This window comes from Danio rerio, chromosome 8 (genome assembly GCF_049306965.1).
Source record: "Danio rerio strain Tuebingen ecotype United States chromosome 8, GRCz12tu, whole genome shotgun sequence".
Taxonomy (NCBI): Eukaryota; Metazoa; Chordata; class Actinopteri; order Cypriniformes; family Danionidae; genus Danio; species Danio rerio.
The window spans coordinates 22164513-22180711 of record NC_133183.1 but is presented as its reverse complement, the minus strand read 5'-3'; the positions used below and the strand labels follow the sequence as shown (position 1 = coordinate 22180711).

Here is a 16199-nt window from a genome sequence, read left to right as displayed (position 1 = left end):
GCCTCAGATATTTCATGCAACTGAAGGGGGCGGTCTAGGTCTTTTTTATGATCTAATGAAATGCTGGGAGTATATATTTTATTAAAAAACTCTATCAGTTTAAATGGGTCCTTAGATGCTTCAGATGAATAAAGATTAGAGAAAAAGTTTGTAAATATGTTGTTGATTAGAAGGGGGTCAGTTGTCAGTTGAAATATATTGTGCTGATGATCTAGATTGAGGTTGGTGGGCTAAAAATCAGCTAGCTTTATCACTATGCTCATTAAAATAACCCAGAGATCTAAGAATAAGCTGTTCTGCATGGCTAGTTGAAATTAAATTATATTGTGTCTGGAGACCATTTTTTTCCGTATAGAGTTCTGGTGAAGGAGATGTAGAATACTGATTATCAATTTTAGATATTTCATCAATTAAATGTTGCCTTTTTCCCCCCTTCTCTTTATTAATAAATGCGGTATATGATGTAATCGAATACTTTCATTATAGATCTGTGCGTTCTTAAAGGGACACCTTCACACATATAGTGAGTTTGGATTTCATTTGTACTTTAAATGTAATTATTTTACATTATGACTACAAAAACAATAAATGAAACATTACCTAACCATTCTTATTTTCATAATTTAATTTAAGTCGCAACATCAGTTCAATTGCAAGCCAAGTGATGAAACAGCTTAAATGAAACTTATTTTTAACAGCAGTTTTTGTGGATGTCAAATTCAGTCGCACTAGAATAAATGTTTTGTATTAATAATAAATTCTTCTTGACATGATGCTGACAACATCAATCAACTACAGTGTTTTAAGGGCGTGTCAAATTAGGCATTGTTTGCAGGCAGGCAGCGAATAAAGAGGACAGGCTGACCTTATGCAAATTGCTTACAGAGCTTTATAGATTAGGTACAGAAGCGAAACTCTAATTACGGACTCGTCTCAGCAGTTCACAATGGACTCTTTCTTTTTGGAGATCAAACTAATTTGTGCACTTTGATCTTTAAATTTTAGCAGGCATTTCATTCATAAACAGTTATAGTGCATTTTGCAGCAGATGAAAAGTAAAATCGGAACAAGCATACAGTATTAAGGTCCCTTTAACAATTCAGCTTCAGATATGAATCAAAATGATTGAAGGTCAGATAAATTTGTTAAATCCTGCGTTGTTTAATGTGTGGCAGGTCTTGGTCCGTGAAGAGAATCCAGGAATTCTATATCGATTCAACCCTCCAGTCAGCAGAGATCCTCTGAGCAGTTACTCTTGGCATTATACATCCTGGTCCCGCTGCTCTGCACTGTGTGCTGGAGGTAAGGAGTTTTCTGGTCACTAACTAGCATATTACAATCATTGACACAAGAAAATGCCACTTAAAGGCATAGATAACCTTTAAATAAAAATGTTAAACCTCCTATCTACTTTCAAGATTTGTGTAATATGTTTTTTCTGCAGAACTTTAAAAACGTTTTTATTTTGTTGTTGATAAAAGTCATGGTCTTTGGTGATTTATTAACTGCAAGTAAACTATTAATGTCACTTTTTAAAAGTCAAAAGCATGCACTGAAAAAAGGTAATTAACCCTTGTGTACTGTCCAAATTGACTAGCCTTTAGTTATGTTCATGGCTGTTTTTTTCCAATTGACTTCCATTATAACAACACTTTTGAGCCATAACACCAAATGACAATAATTGAACACAACAATTTTTGATTGTTGGTGTTTTCCTGTTGGGTGGAGGTAAAACATTTTTACTTTTAATCATCAATTATCACCATTAACCCTTTAGATAGGCCTGTGCAAAAAAGGTTTTGTATGGAATTCAATGAGAAAATCAACTCACACTCACTGTCACAGGAGCATGCGCGCACACAAACACACACACACACACACACACACACACACACACACACTAAACTCCATATAACCATATGATTTTAAGCTAGAAACTCTTTTTTTTCCACTGCAGCTGATGATCAAATGTAAATATGTTACACATTTTAGTTTTTCTAACAGGGAAACCAGCAACAATTAAAAATACATGATTATATGCTGTTATGGCTTTGGAATCAAAAAATGTCGGTATGATGGAAGTCAATGGGGCAAAAACAACCAGGAACATAATGAAAAGGGTAGTGAATTTGGCCAGTGTGAATTGTTAAATTTTCGAAAAATGTCTAAGAATTTTCACAAAATATGGGTCAAAATAGGATTTGTCAGGAAAAATCATTCCATTTGCTGAAATATAGAGAAAGTTGTGGCCAAACAGCACATACTGTAAAGGTTTAAGGGATAGTACACCCAAAAACTAATTAACTGAAAATACTGTCATCATTTACTAACCCTTCACTTGTTCCCAACCTGATTGACTTTCTTTCTTTTTCACAAAGCAAGATACTTTGAAGAAAGCCAGAAACCTGTAACCCTTGACTAGTATTTGTTTGTTTTTACTATGGAAGTTAAAGCTTTGGAACCACTTTAGGGAGGGCAAATAGTTTGTGTAAATTGTCATTTTTTTGGGCAAACTATCTCTTTAACACATAAATCCTGATGACTCAAGCGCTTCTCTTGCAGAGTCTTCAGGAACAACAGTTTTGTTAGTTTTTTGTTTTTTGCTGACCTGTATTTACTATTTGAGTTACGAAAAAAAGAGTCAAGCACATCTCTGATTTTCTGAGTATGTTTACATAAACAGTAAATGTTAGTATTTGGATGATTGTCCCTTTAAAGTTTTTCCTCAAAGCAACTGACGTAAATTGTATACGTGTTTCACAGTGATTGCTAAATGCGTAAGAAGATCCAATTTGGTTCACACAAACAGTGTAAATACCCCATGTCGGCTTGTAATGATATACATTAACTGTTTAAAAGGCTGGGAATAAAGCAATTATACAGATTTTATATACTAAGAACCCCAGCTTTGATGTTGCTGTTGATGTTTTTTTGATCCTCAAGCTTTTTTTACATTCATGCTTTGAGAGTAAATGACCCGTGTTTCTTCTTTCTGATAAGAAACTATTAGCTGTAGCTCAGAACTAATTTGCTGTTGAAAACATAGACTCTGTTCCAGAATCATTTTAAGGCATCGTGAAGAATTGATGGCTCACAACCTTAAAGAAGAAAACACAGTGCATCACAGTGCATTAAAATAAATCCATCCTTTGGAACAGAGCCAAAGTATTCAATAAAACTGGCACAACAAACAGAAAAAAACATAAGAATAAACCTAAATAAGAGACTGTATTTACACAAAGACAATAATGAAACATCAAAAGCTTCATGTTTGTCTGATTGAGTTTACAGAAATCAACTGTGATTTTATATAATTAAGCCTGTTCTGTGTGTCACAGGGGTTCAAGTCCAGCAGGTAGTGTGCAAAAAACAAGCTGATCTCTCTGTGGTCTACAATCACTTCTGCGACAAGAAGAACAAGCCCAAAGACAAGAAAAGACCATGCAACCAGGAGCCTTGTCCTCCAACGTGGGTGTTCTGTATGTGTGTGTGTGTGTGTGTGTGTGTGTGTGTGTGTGTGTGTGTGTGTGTGTGTGTGTGTGTGTGTGTGTGTGTGTTTGTGTGTTGCATTAAAATCCTTCCCAAGAGGTCTGATCACATATGTATTATAAGTATGCTTGCTAGGGGGGAACATATGGATTTTCGATCACACAAACTGTGGTCACGGCTGCATTAGGACACAATCAGATGCCCTTATAAGGCATCTCTGATAACTGATTTGACATTAACTGTAACTATTTATACTAGGACTGCACAATGCAATGAAATAAAATTGAGATTTAGACAAATTTGATTTGTAAAAAAACACATAAGCTGTGATTTGAATAAATATATTCAAGTATATGCATTACGACTTTAGAGTTAAGTGAGGCACATTTTAAATCATGAACTGACAGTTTAAATGAAGCTGACACTGCAATAAGCAACCCATATTTTCATTTGCTGGCAACATGTCAATTAAAAAGCTTGTGTTACTTGTGTTACTGTTTAAAATTGAATGCTTGATTTGAATCAGTGATTCATTAACTTTTAGACTCACTCTGAAAAAATCACTTGAGTAAGTTAATCATAAAGTGGAGATTCACTCTGAACAGATAATTTGAATCAACAATTTGTTAACTGGACACTCACTCTGAAAGGTCATTTGAGAAAGTGAATCGTAAAATGGAAATTCACTTTGAACAGTTCATTTGAATCAGTGGAGACTCACTCTGTAAAGCTCAGTTGAGTAAGGTCCAATCCCAATTCTCATTTTGTACCCCTACCCCTTTCTCTTTCCCTTGGCCCTTACAACTCAGAGTTAGGGGAAGGGCTTCAAAATGTACTCTAAGAATTGGGACAGCACCTGCACACGTCATCATATGGCATTTCCATCTCTTGCTTCATATGAGATCAGACGATCGCGACTGCTGTAGTGATTTCAGTTGTGTTATTTTTTGGTATTTATCTTCAGGAGATCACTGAAGGCATATATTATGTCATCGTAACAATCTAATGTGGCAATAAGATCGTAACCGTGCTTTGCATTTACACAGTGGCCATATTCTATTTAAACACACCAAAAACAACATTAACATTATAGCAGACACTGTAAAAAGCCCATTGACAGCCACTAGACTTTTCTGACAGGATATTCGAGTGTCATTGAGTGTCAATGTTGTGGGACTGCTGTACAGAAGTTATTATTAGGCATTATAGACAGTGGAATTAAGCGGATTTTATTTATTTATTTTTTTAAGCATGATAGTAAAACACGAACGCGGTTATAAATATATTAAAACATGTGTTTGTTTGTTGTGACTTCCGGGTGCAGCTGTGGCTGGTGTATTCTGGGAAATTTTTCTTACCCCTTGCTTTCAAATGTGGTCCTGAAAAGTCTTCGTTTGAAGGGGTGTATACCCCTTGCCCTTAGCCCTACGCCTTCAAGCTAAAGAGAATTAGGCCCTTCACAGGCACGCGCAAAACGAGGGGTAGGGGTAAGGGGAAGTGCTACGAGGTAGAATTGGGATTGGGCCTAAGTCAATTGTAAAGTGGAGATTCACTCTGAACAGATTATTTGAATCAGTAAGTTCCTAATTATTTCATAAAATAATTATTCATTGCAAAATGCTGCATGTTTAAAAAACGTAATTGTTATAAAAGCCCAATTGTTTTTTAATTAAATTAAACTTTTAGATCAGGGTGTAGAAAGAAATTTGAACAGTAAAGCACTGATGTCTTTGGTGTGCCTGATAACTTCTGTGCCTGAGATCTTCTGTGTGTCTGTCAGGTGGTGGACAGGAGACTGGTCAGAATGCAGTCGGAGCTGTAATGGAGGAGTTCGCACGCGGGAAGTGCTGTGTAAGAGGAAGATGTCTGTAACAGAAGAGAAAGTGCTGGACGACACAGCCTGCACCACAACACGGCCTTCCGTCACAGAGCCCTGCAACAACCACACCTGCCCACCCGAGTGGCACGCGCTCGACTGGTCAGAGGTAGATGAAAATTCATATCAGCTTACTTCTATTTCTGGTGTCATTTAGTCTTTTAATCTGTCATTGTCTTCCTTTTGCAGTGTACTCCTGGCTGTGGTCCGGGATACAGGTACAGGGTGATTTTATGTAGAAGTGGAGACAACGGAGAGACGCTGCCAGAGTCTGAGTGCCCGAAACAAAGCCGCCCGACCACCAGAGTGCGCTGTAACATACAGCGGTGCCCACCACCTCAGTGGGTCGCAGGTCCCTGGGGAGAGGTGAGATCACATGAATAAAAATGTCCTCAATTAAGCAGTTCTAATCTTTCAGGAATTTCTTTCTTCTGTTGAATTCAAAACAGGATTTTTTTGAAGAATTTTGGGAAAAATCAGCCATTTGCATCTATAGCAGGAACAAAAGATACTGTACCATTGAGTTCAATGGCTGTTTGTTTCCTAACATTCTGTAGTATATTTTTCACTCAAAAAAAGAAAGATTTTTGCTGCTTGTTCAAAGTACTTATTTAAAATGAGCTGAAACAAAACAATTCTTGAGATTTTTTGGGTGAACTTAATTGTTTTATGTTCAATCCACTTTGTTACCTTAATCTAAACCTTTTGTGTTGGGACAAAATGAATGAATAGTGTGTAACCCTGCATTTTTAACAGTGTCTTTTGTGTTCAACTAAAGAAACTTAAACAGCATTAAAACAAGTGGAGGATGAGTAAAGAATGACATTATATTCATTTTTAGGTGAACTATCCCTTTAACATTTCCCAGAGATGGGTTGCAGCTGAAAGGGTATCCGCTGCGTAAAACACATGCTGGATAAGTTGACGGTACATTCCGCTGTGGCGACCCCAGATTAGTAAAGGGACTAAGCCGACAAGAAAATGAATATCCCTTTAACATTCAAACCAGATTATATTATGCCTTCTGTTGTGGTGAATAGCAGGAATATTCTCAAAATAGGTTTTGTTTAGGGCACAAGGCAAATAAATGAAAGTCTTATTCAAGGCAAATAATTATTTTCTTATTTATTTGCTATTTGTTTGTATGAATGCTTATATAAAATGATTATAGACCAAGTGTGCCGCAAGCCTGCGTTTGAGTGAAGGTCTCGGCCGTTAGATCGCCCCCTGGGGGCTGGCTGCAGTACAAGTCATAAAGCCCGCCTCCTCCGTGTTAATAAAGGAGACTTGAGCCCAAATAAAAAAATTAATTACACTTGCAATAAAATGTCCCGAAAGATGGTTCTGGTCGATTAAGGCACTGATTATTGTGCTGAAATAGGTGCAGATCCTCATTTTTGTAAACAGTTTGTTTTTAGCAGTAATTTAATGCTGGGCGTGTCATCGTGATTGACAGCTGTGATTGACAGTTTCTCAAAGCGCGGCGTCTGAGCTTCGGCAGAAGACTGAAGTGTTATTACTCGATTTCTGTGATATTTTACTATGACAAAATGAGTTCAGCAGTAAACTACAGTTTCTGACATACATGATCTGGTGGAACACTGTTTATTCTCTAAGGTCAGAGCTTTTTTCGGGCTTTATTAGTTTGCTAATACACGCCTAGCCACCCAGATAGCAAAATACACTGGGGCCAGTTCTTGCCTGCCGGAGACTTACCCCTCAGACTGACTACCTCTGCTGGACCTACTCCGGATGCCTGGACTCACTGCCCGATTCCAGCCTGAGTCAATTGAGCCAGATGCGGCGGCCGAGCGAGCAGGCGCTGCCGCATGCGAGCCGGAATCAGCCCGCGACGCCGCGACTAGGTTATGCGCTGATGCCCGGAGCTGGCGCGATTGAATCTTCATTATATAAAACCCTCACATTTGTTAACGTTATTACACCCATTTTTGTTGATATAACAACAAACGCATGCTACTATGTGAACGCAAAGTGTATCACTGAGTTTAACCTTTGAATAAAGATGCAAACAGCATAGCAATTATTTAAATAAAGGACAAAATAAATAACAATAAACCTGTATCGATTGCACAAGTATTAAATAATAATAATAATAAATACGAAAATGACAATAAAACTGCACAATAAAATAAACCCATTTAAGTACGGGGTATACAGGAGATCGTTAGCAGTAATTCTCTTTGTGTCTAAATAATAATCTCCACGTTGATCTCCTGTAAGGTTATTTGAACTTGCTTTACAGGACGTCTCTGCATTTTAAGTTTTGGCATGTTTTTAAGTGATCTACTGAATTTGCTGTTATAAATCATTATAACGTTCTTGAAATCGAATCTTATATAACCTAATAGAGCTGTAAATGTTAGATATTATTTATTTACATCATTTACTGTTGGCGTTTTATTTGAACACTCCAGCTAACATTAAAAAGAATGTAAATTCCTCGTTGCCAGATATAATGAAGGCATCGAATAAACCAAATGAAAACGGAGGCAAAAAAATTAAATAAATAAACAATTCAAGCGAAAATGAATAAACAATATACTAGTGATGTTACAGCAGATAGATGTTGTATTAATAGTGCAAAGTTTTTTTGCACAAATTGACAAATTGCAGGGTTGGGATTTGTAAATATCCTGTTGATATTTAGTAATCTTGCTGTATTTATCTTCTAAACGCACGATTGTTCCCGCATGGTAAATCGTTATGGAGTGTAGGCTATATTTTGGGTTCTGTTGATGGCTAATTAAAAATAAAAACCTTTCTAAAAATGTATGTGTTGTTTATATGTTATTGTTCATATTTTACAAGTGTTATTTCTACCCCTATGAAGATAACAAATACCAACAACAAATATAACAGTAAGAGAATATATTATTTGTGCTCATATTCAGGCTAGAGTGTATAAAAGATCGTTTATTTCTGCAGTCCACCATGTATTGCTTTTATTAAAGTTTAACAGCTTACAACACACCGTTTTTAAACCGTATATTATTGTGTTTTTTTAAAGTAAGTGCTTCTATTTACATCAGTGAGCGTTTGTTATAGTGCAGACACCGGCAGTCGAGTGAGAAGTTCAGGGGGCGTGGTTGATTTTACATAAAGCGTTTGGTTGGAAGCTCGACTCCGCTCATTATCGCGGCTCCTCCTCTGGCTCCATCAGACAGTCCTTCTGCGCATGTCTGGCTCCAATTTCAGCAGTCTTTTGCGACAGTTTGTGCCCGTCAAGCAGGCGTTTTGCCCTCAAGGCGTTCAATGGCAAAAGGGGCTGTCGCGTCGTCCATATTTTTTACAGTCATTGTTATAGACCCAGCAAAAAAAATACAGAATAAAAAACATAAAAACCCATCAATACCTTGTTTTGAAAAGTAATTTCTTTTTTAGAAACGGTTATTTAACTGTACAATTGGAGTGAGAATCTTTAGGGACTTCACAATCCGATTTAATTCTGATTCAGGGAGTCACAATCTAATTCCAAAATAATTCTTAACCCAAATATATACCATTTTAAAGCCTATTTCTTCTGCTGTGCAAAATCATCTTTTCAGCTTTACATTGTAACCAGAATTTAGAGTTTCTATGCTTTTGTTTATGATTGGAATCCATGTATGACGGTACTGCCATTTTAAAAATGATTCATTTAATTAACAAAGTTATATTCAAGATGAACAAGATCTCAATGTAACTATGAAAATCCAGAATAAAATCAATGACTTTATTTCTTTCTCTCCCACTATTATCAATAAGTCGAATGTAAAGAGAATCAAAAATGAGTATGCAAAATTGCAAACATAATGGCTTTATTAAAGCACAAATGAAATCGAAGCTAATCATATGATTTTGTTAGCTTACAGTGCTAGTTTTGTGGTGAACAATTCATCTGTGCGTATCATAAGAGAAAAAAAAAGTTTTCCCTTCTAATCTTTAATTGAAATCTGAAAATGCACTTCCTGTTTGTTTGTTCTGTTAAATTCTCAGTTACTTTATATTGAGGTATTGGACTAGGTTAACATACCACACCCCTCCAACTGTCAGAATTGAAGGAGGTGTCTGTTAGATAGTTGTAACTCTCCCCAAACCCTTTTCCTGGTATTTCTAAATGAAATGCCTACTGTACTACATCCATTCAGCTCGCAGTAGAAAAAACAAGCCAAGGCCATTGTTTTCTCATTCAATATTCACTATACGAGAAAAAAAACTGTTGCAGCTTCTGGTTCATGATATGTTAAGTTCCTTGAAAACAATTTATTTTCTCATACCTGTTGGTGCCTGTGTGTATGTTTGTGTGTTGTAGTGTTCTGCGAGGTGTGGAATGGGTCAGGAGATTCGTTTTGTTCAATGTCTGACACACACTGGCCAGCCGTCCAATGAGTGCCCTGAGTCTCATCGTCCAGCCTTCATGCAGCAGTGCAAGAGCAAGTGCGACCACAGCGGCCCTACAGACAACCCTGAAGGTCAGAGGTCAAACAAAAGCACACACACACACGCACATGCTCACTGTTCACATGCTGTCCTGAATGAAAACTCATAATAATTAACTTTTTCCAAATGTGTGTTAAAAGGATGTGTCTGTCAAAGATTTTTTGGGTAAATATTTCCCATAATGGGTGACGCAGGGGCACAGTAGTTAGTGCTGTTGCCTCACAGCCAGAAGGTCGCTGATTCGAGCCTCGGCTGGGTCAGTTGCCGTTTCTGTGTGGAGTTTGCATGTTCTCTCTGCATGGGTTTCCTCCGGGTGCTCCGTTTACCCCCACAGTCCTAAGACATGTACTACAGGTGAATTGGTTAAGCTAAATTGTCCGTAGTGAATGAGTGTGTATGGATATTCCCAGAGGTGGGTTGCAGCTGGAAGGGCATCCGCTGCGTAAAACATATGGTGGATAAGTTGGCGGTTCATTCTGCTGTGGCGACCCCAGCTTAATAAAGGGAATAAGCCAAAAAGAAAACGGATAAATGATAATACACCATGTCTACAACCCACTGCTCCTTTAGCTTTAGTGACAACATTTTCTATAGTTGTATGTATCAGTATTCACACCCTGACAGCCTGTGTGAATTTTCATTTAGATTATTGGATATAATATGCTCTGTCACTGACAAAGATTTAGGATTTACATGCATTTTGTTCATCGTTATTATAATCTTCACAAATTAGCACAACTTTTAAAGCCTAAATACAATTGTCAGAAGTAAATATAAACTATAAAAAAGCTAGACTAACAAACTTGTAGTTTTTTTAATTAAGTAAGTGTTACCACAATGAGGCTGTGAAAACAGGTTAGTGAGTTATGATGCTATTTAAAGTCTTTATAAACTCTGTAGTCCTGTTTAGATGTTTATTAGTGCAAATGCCTTTTTCAAAGCAAGAACAAGGTTCCCAAACTTCTTGAAAGACATATGTCAAAACAAATTTAAGAATTGTGTTGTTTCAGCTCATTTTAAATAGGTAGTCTAAACAAACAACAAACATCATTTTTGAGTGTGTGCTGCTGTCAAAAACATAATGAAAAATAGAGAAATTCTTCATTTTAAAAGCTTAAATTTAAATCTTGTACGAGAACTATGACAGATGATGCATTGTCATTTTTATCAATTTCAGAAACCGCATTTGAGTATTACTAGTATTGACAACCAAATATTTTTTAATTTTTCTAAACAAAATTTTTGTTTAATTTCAACACATTTTGAAAATTACACATTGAAAACATTATCATTACGTGCATATTTTTAATGTAAATATTCTGGTGTAAGTAAAATGTTTCACTTTCATGGCACTGCATATGCTGTAAATTAAAACAGTCCTCGAATCTGCTGTTCATGAAAGAATGGGAACCCTGCAAGTAAAAAAACTAAACAAAACACATGGGGCATTGTGTTTTTGAATAATATATTGAGCAAACAATTCAACCAAAAACACATACAGAACCCCTGACCCATTGTATGATAAAAATGTAAATTATGCCTTTTTTTTATTTGAATTAGTTAAGAAATTCCTTTATTTTGAGGAATTACATTTTTAAAATAATTCTTTTGACCTGGAAGAGATTCACAATTCAAAAAAAATAAATGATTAATTTTTGGTAAGGGAACAGAACTTTGCAAATGCTTTCAGGCCCTTTTGGAAAGTGCTAACGTTAGCTTGATAGCGCTGAAAGAATCTGTCCTGCACTGCAAATCGCCATTCAAATCCACGCCTCTGAATGCATGAGCATTAGACCAGACTAGTAGTTAGTAATAGTTAGTAATAACAATACCTAACTAAAAAAAAGAAAGTAATCTTTTCTGCGCAAACTGGTATGCAATTACATATTTTGACTGCCAAGCAGGACAGTCGATCAAAAAAAAAAATCTTTGGACCGAACATTTTGATTGGATAAACTTATCTTGGCACTACATCATCCACATAATAAAAATAAATAAAATACATATAAATACATTATGACCACGTTATTTAATGATTGCCATGAGAATGTGCAGAGACTTTTAACCAGCATAAAAAAATAGTTTCTCAAGACAATCTATCATCTGTTGCAACTTCAAATGCAATTTGTGACACAACTGAAACTAAATGTTTTAATATTAAAGAAATTCCCCTGCATGCTGTGTGCTTTTCAGATGCATTTTGCATTTTTCTGCACAGTACTGCGTGTGCGACTGACTGCATTTTTTTTCTGTGTCCTGTAGAGTGTAAAGATGTGAACACAGTGGCGTACTGCCCCCTGGTGCTCAGGTTCAAATTCTGCGGCCGTGCATATTTCAGACAGATGTGCTGCAAAACCTGCCAAGGACACTGACCTCTCTCTCTCTCCTCCATACTCAAACACATGCACACAGTTATTTTTCTATGTCTCTCTCTCTCTCACCCTGGTTTTCTTCCTCTCCGCCCTCCCATCTTCTTGCATGGCCAAAACCGCCCATGCTCAGCATTCCACTGGAGGAGCGCAGTCAACCACTTGCAGGCTGACATCACTGAGGGAGAAAGCATGGGGGAAAGAAGAGAAAGAGAGAGAAATGCGGAAAGAACGAGAGAGAATGTTTCTCTCCCTCCGACCAGCTGCTTTGGCACTGCTGCTGTGAAAACCAGTCTGTCCAAAAGACCTCTGTCAGTCTTCGTAAGCTCTTCCGCATGGTGCTCTGGGTCGTCACTTGTCAAGCAGAGAAGTGTTTGTGTGAGCTGTCACACCTGTAGTTCTCAGTGAGTAATAGTCATCTAATGTGATAAAAGATTCATTTACTGACCTGTCCTCTTTACAAACGGACCAATCCCAAATGGCACACTTACATTGCCCTTCACATGCGTCCAGAAGATTACAGGTTGTCGTGTTCATCATTTTAGCTTTCAGAATAGTGCTTGTACCCTTCGATGCACAATTATTTGGAGACCTCTTTCAAACTTGCAATTTGTCACAAAAATGTGGACTCTGGAGGAATAAGAGGATTTAGTGTGTCATTTGGTATTGGTCATAGTCTCAAAGGTGCACTCAGTCATTTTTTTTACATGTAGCTCTTTTTATCTTTGAATTATACTGACATCTAGTGTTGTGGATGATTTATTATGCGCAACAATTGTACAAAGAAAACAACTTTTCATTGTCAGACACTATTTTCTTGTGAGCAAAAGTTTTTAAAAACAAGTTGGCTAGTAATGAGTAGTTTTCACCTGGTGATCTCTACATGGTGTAAATATTTCACTTTACATGAAATATTACATTGTGGAATTGTGTTTTGGCTGCGTTAATCACTGCTCAGCCATATTTTATAGTTGAAAATATAACAAAGCTACTTTTTATTGCCGTTTATAGTAAACTTTTGAAACATTCTGTTATCTGGGTTTTTCATATAAATTACTATGCAAAAGTCAGCTAATGATTGTTATTTTATGGGTTTATTTCTCTATAGTTTTATTGTATGCAATATATGGTTTCAGACTACTAAAGATTTCAATTGAAGTCATTTAGAGTCAAATAAAAAAGTTTAACCGTGAATTAAGGGAAACTGTTATTAGCATATACAGTGGGGGAAATAAGTATTCAACACGTCACCATTTTTTTTTTAGAAAACTTTTTTCCAAAGAAATCCATTTATACAAAGAAAACAGTATTAATTAGTTTACAAATGAAGCTAAAATAAACATTTACAATTGAAAATTAAATGTCACAAGACAAAATTATTGAACACATTAAGGGAGGTGTAGAAAGGCAGTAAAAGCCCAGATTGCACCTGCAATATCACAGTAGTTATTCAGCAATTCTCCGCCCTTCCTCAGTGTAAATGAATATTAGCTGCTTTAATACAACATCCACTTTGCCAGGATGATGAAGATGAAACCAGGGTGGACATTTCAGCAAGACAATGATCCAAAATACAGCCAAGGAAACTCTTAAATACTTTCAGAGAATTAAAATCAATCACCTGACTTGAATCCAATAGAAAATACAAAATGAAGATAAAATTTGATAGACGAGACCCACAGAACCATCAAGATTTTTACACTCTGTTAAGTCTGTGAAAAAAATCACACCTGAGCAATGCAGGACTTCATTCTACATATGAGAGTTGTCTTTAAGCTGGCATCACCAAAAAAGCCTTTTATATAAAGTATTAAATACTTTTCAGTAGTTCAGTACTTTGCCTTTGCCCCTTTGTTTGTGATTTCATTGTTATAACACAGAACCATTTTTTCAGATTATTATCATTTTTTGTATTATTTTTGCTTGTATTGTTTATGTTTTTACTAAAATCTGGTTCAATTCCATATCAACGGGTCCTTTGGATATATTATTCCCAGGAAAAAAACATGACATGTTAAATACTTTTTTCCCCATTGTATTTTTAAGTGCAGGTTCAGATTTTAAACAATTTTCAAAACATGAAAATGTTTAATGTGGAAAAAAATTATTGAGTGCATTTTAAAGGCATAATTCACACCAAAAGGAATTATCTGTTGTTATTACCTCATCTTCATGTTGTTATAAATGTCAAACAAATGTCCATAAAATGAAACTTGCTGTCTCGCTGGGGTCCAAAATAACATTTCTGTATACAATTAAAAAGCACAATTTGACATTTTTCTAAATATCTAATGGTCAAAATTTGTTAGTAGTAATTTAAAACAGGAGAATAAATAAATTATAATTTTTGGGTGAACTATGCCTTCAAGGTCTTTCACACTTTTAGCAATTTACAAAGCAACAAAGTGTTAACAATTTAAATAAATGATTAATTAAATGAGTGGAAATTTTCAGTTCAATATACTGTAAATGTCATTTTTGCTCATTGAGTTAAGTAGAAAACATTTACCAGCTCATTGTGTCTTGTTGACAATCAGCATGTAAATTGCTATCTGTGTGAACGACCCTTTTGGGACTCTTCAGATCATTCAGATATCATAAGCTCTCATTCGGTGTGGTTGGTGCTGAGATACTGTATCTTTAAATCTGACGGCCGTGTGGCCATTTGCAGGTGCTGTTCTGTTTTCATGCCATCTGGTCCCATAATGCTTACACTAAATAATCATAAGATATTGTGCGCCAGTTCAACCTGGATAAACAATTAACTGTTTAACAATTGGAGGGAAACGAGGTAAGGTGAGTTTAGCTTCCGTGCACAACATAACAGTTGTTTAATCAGGCAAAGGACGCTGTTGTTGAACCATGTTGTGGTTATGTCGTTATTTTTAGGCTTTTTTAACCCAAGATAATGTACTGTATTCTCGATGCACCACAAGTGGCCATGTAGCAACTGTGGTGCTCGATTTTGACCCTTGTAACTATTCAGTTTTTTTACATATGAAAACCTTTGAGATCGTATAGTTAGTTGGTCCCAAAAATTCAACCTAATGTATTCTTCTTCATTTGTTTACATATATAAGTCATGCAATAGGTTTTTGTGAGTCAAATATTGAAATATCAATTGTTTGCATTGATGCTACAGAAACAATGGGGTTTGAATATGTACACATGCAGATGAGATTTAAGAGTAAAGGGGAAGAATGTAGATGGAAGTAGTAGTTTTCTGCCATATTTTTGTTTTAGTCTGTTCCTCACAAAAAAAGATAACATGCTACTTTAAAAGAGCTTGGAACAAAATAATGGCAATTAAACAACATTTTTAGTTAATGTTTTATATTTTTAAACTTGGGAATTCAAAATGTTGATTGAATTTCCTTCCAAAATCTGTTCTGTTTCATCGAGTTTTAACCCAAATATACCATCATTCAGCCCAATCTTGCCATTGAATCAACTTACTAGTATCAGTCACTGTTAGAGAGCCATTACAGACCTTCTCCCTGTCCTGGGTCCTGGCAGCACTCTCTTTTGAAGAGCAGATCATGAGAAGATGGCCTCTGTTCGAGGACTGATGGCTAATCTGTGGTGCTACAGTATGGTGCTATGTCTTTATTTGTCATAATCTCAAGATTTATGTTATATATGTATTGTAGGGATTGTTTTTCTAAAGATGATACATTTGCTAAAGAAAAAAATATAAGCAGGATTCTATGAAAACTAAAATTGTTGTTAAAGTCTGCAGAGACACTAACTTTGTAATCATATATTTGGTACAGTTATTATGTGAAAGTAAATTGCTGTTTTGCTTTTGATGGCAAGCTTTGTGTGTTTTTATTCATTTTTAAAATGTTTTGCTTTGTTCCTACATTTGTAGATTCACTTTGGAAATGAAGTCACGCTTGTTTATTTGGACTTAACATAAGTAACGTGCTGTACCTGTGATGTAGTTTATGCCATTTGAATTGTACTTAGACCAGTTGAAATGAATTTGAAATGCAGAATAAAAAGATGCATTGTGTACAAATAAA

At 36.0% G+C, this 16199-nt stretch overlaps 1 protein-coding gene across 4 annotated transcripts in view; it reads left to right on the top strand.

The window, feature by feature from the left end:
• Window positions 1-13433, top strand: part of adamts10 (ADAM metallopeptidase with thrombospondin type 1 motif, 10) — a 92696-nt gene extending 79263 nt beyond the window's left edge. For 3 of the 4 annotated variants that reach the window (XM_005166873.6, XM_009303901.5, XM_073909677.1), the window contains 6 exons: window positions 1176-1302; window positions 3339-3468; window positions 5270-5474; window positions 5555-5731; window positions 9678-9837; window positions 12068-13433. In XM_005166873.6, the coding sequence (XP_005166930.1) occupies window positions 1176-1302; window positions 3339-3468; window positions 5270-5474; window positions 5555-5731; window positions 9678-9837; window positions 12068-12177 (909 nt within the window). In that variant the 3' untranslated portion in view covers window positions 12178-13433. The remainder of the gene's footprint in view (window positions 1-1175; window positions 1303-3338; window positions 3469-5269; window positions 5475-5554; window positions 5732-9677; window positions 9838-12067) is intronic. The other variant, NM_001123274.1, reaches the window with a different exon arrangement.
• The last annotated feature ends 2766 nt before the right edge of the window (window positions 13434-16199 follow it).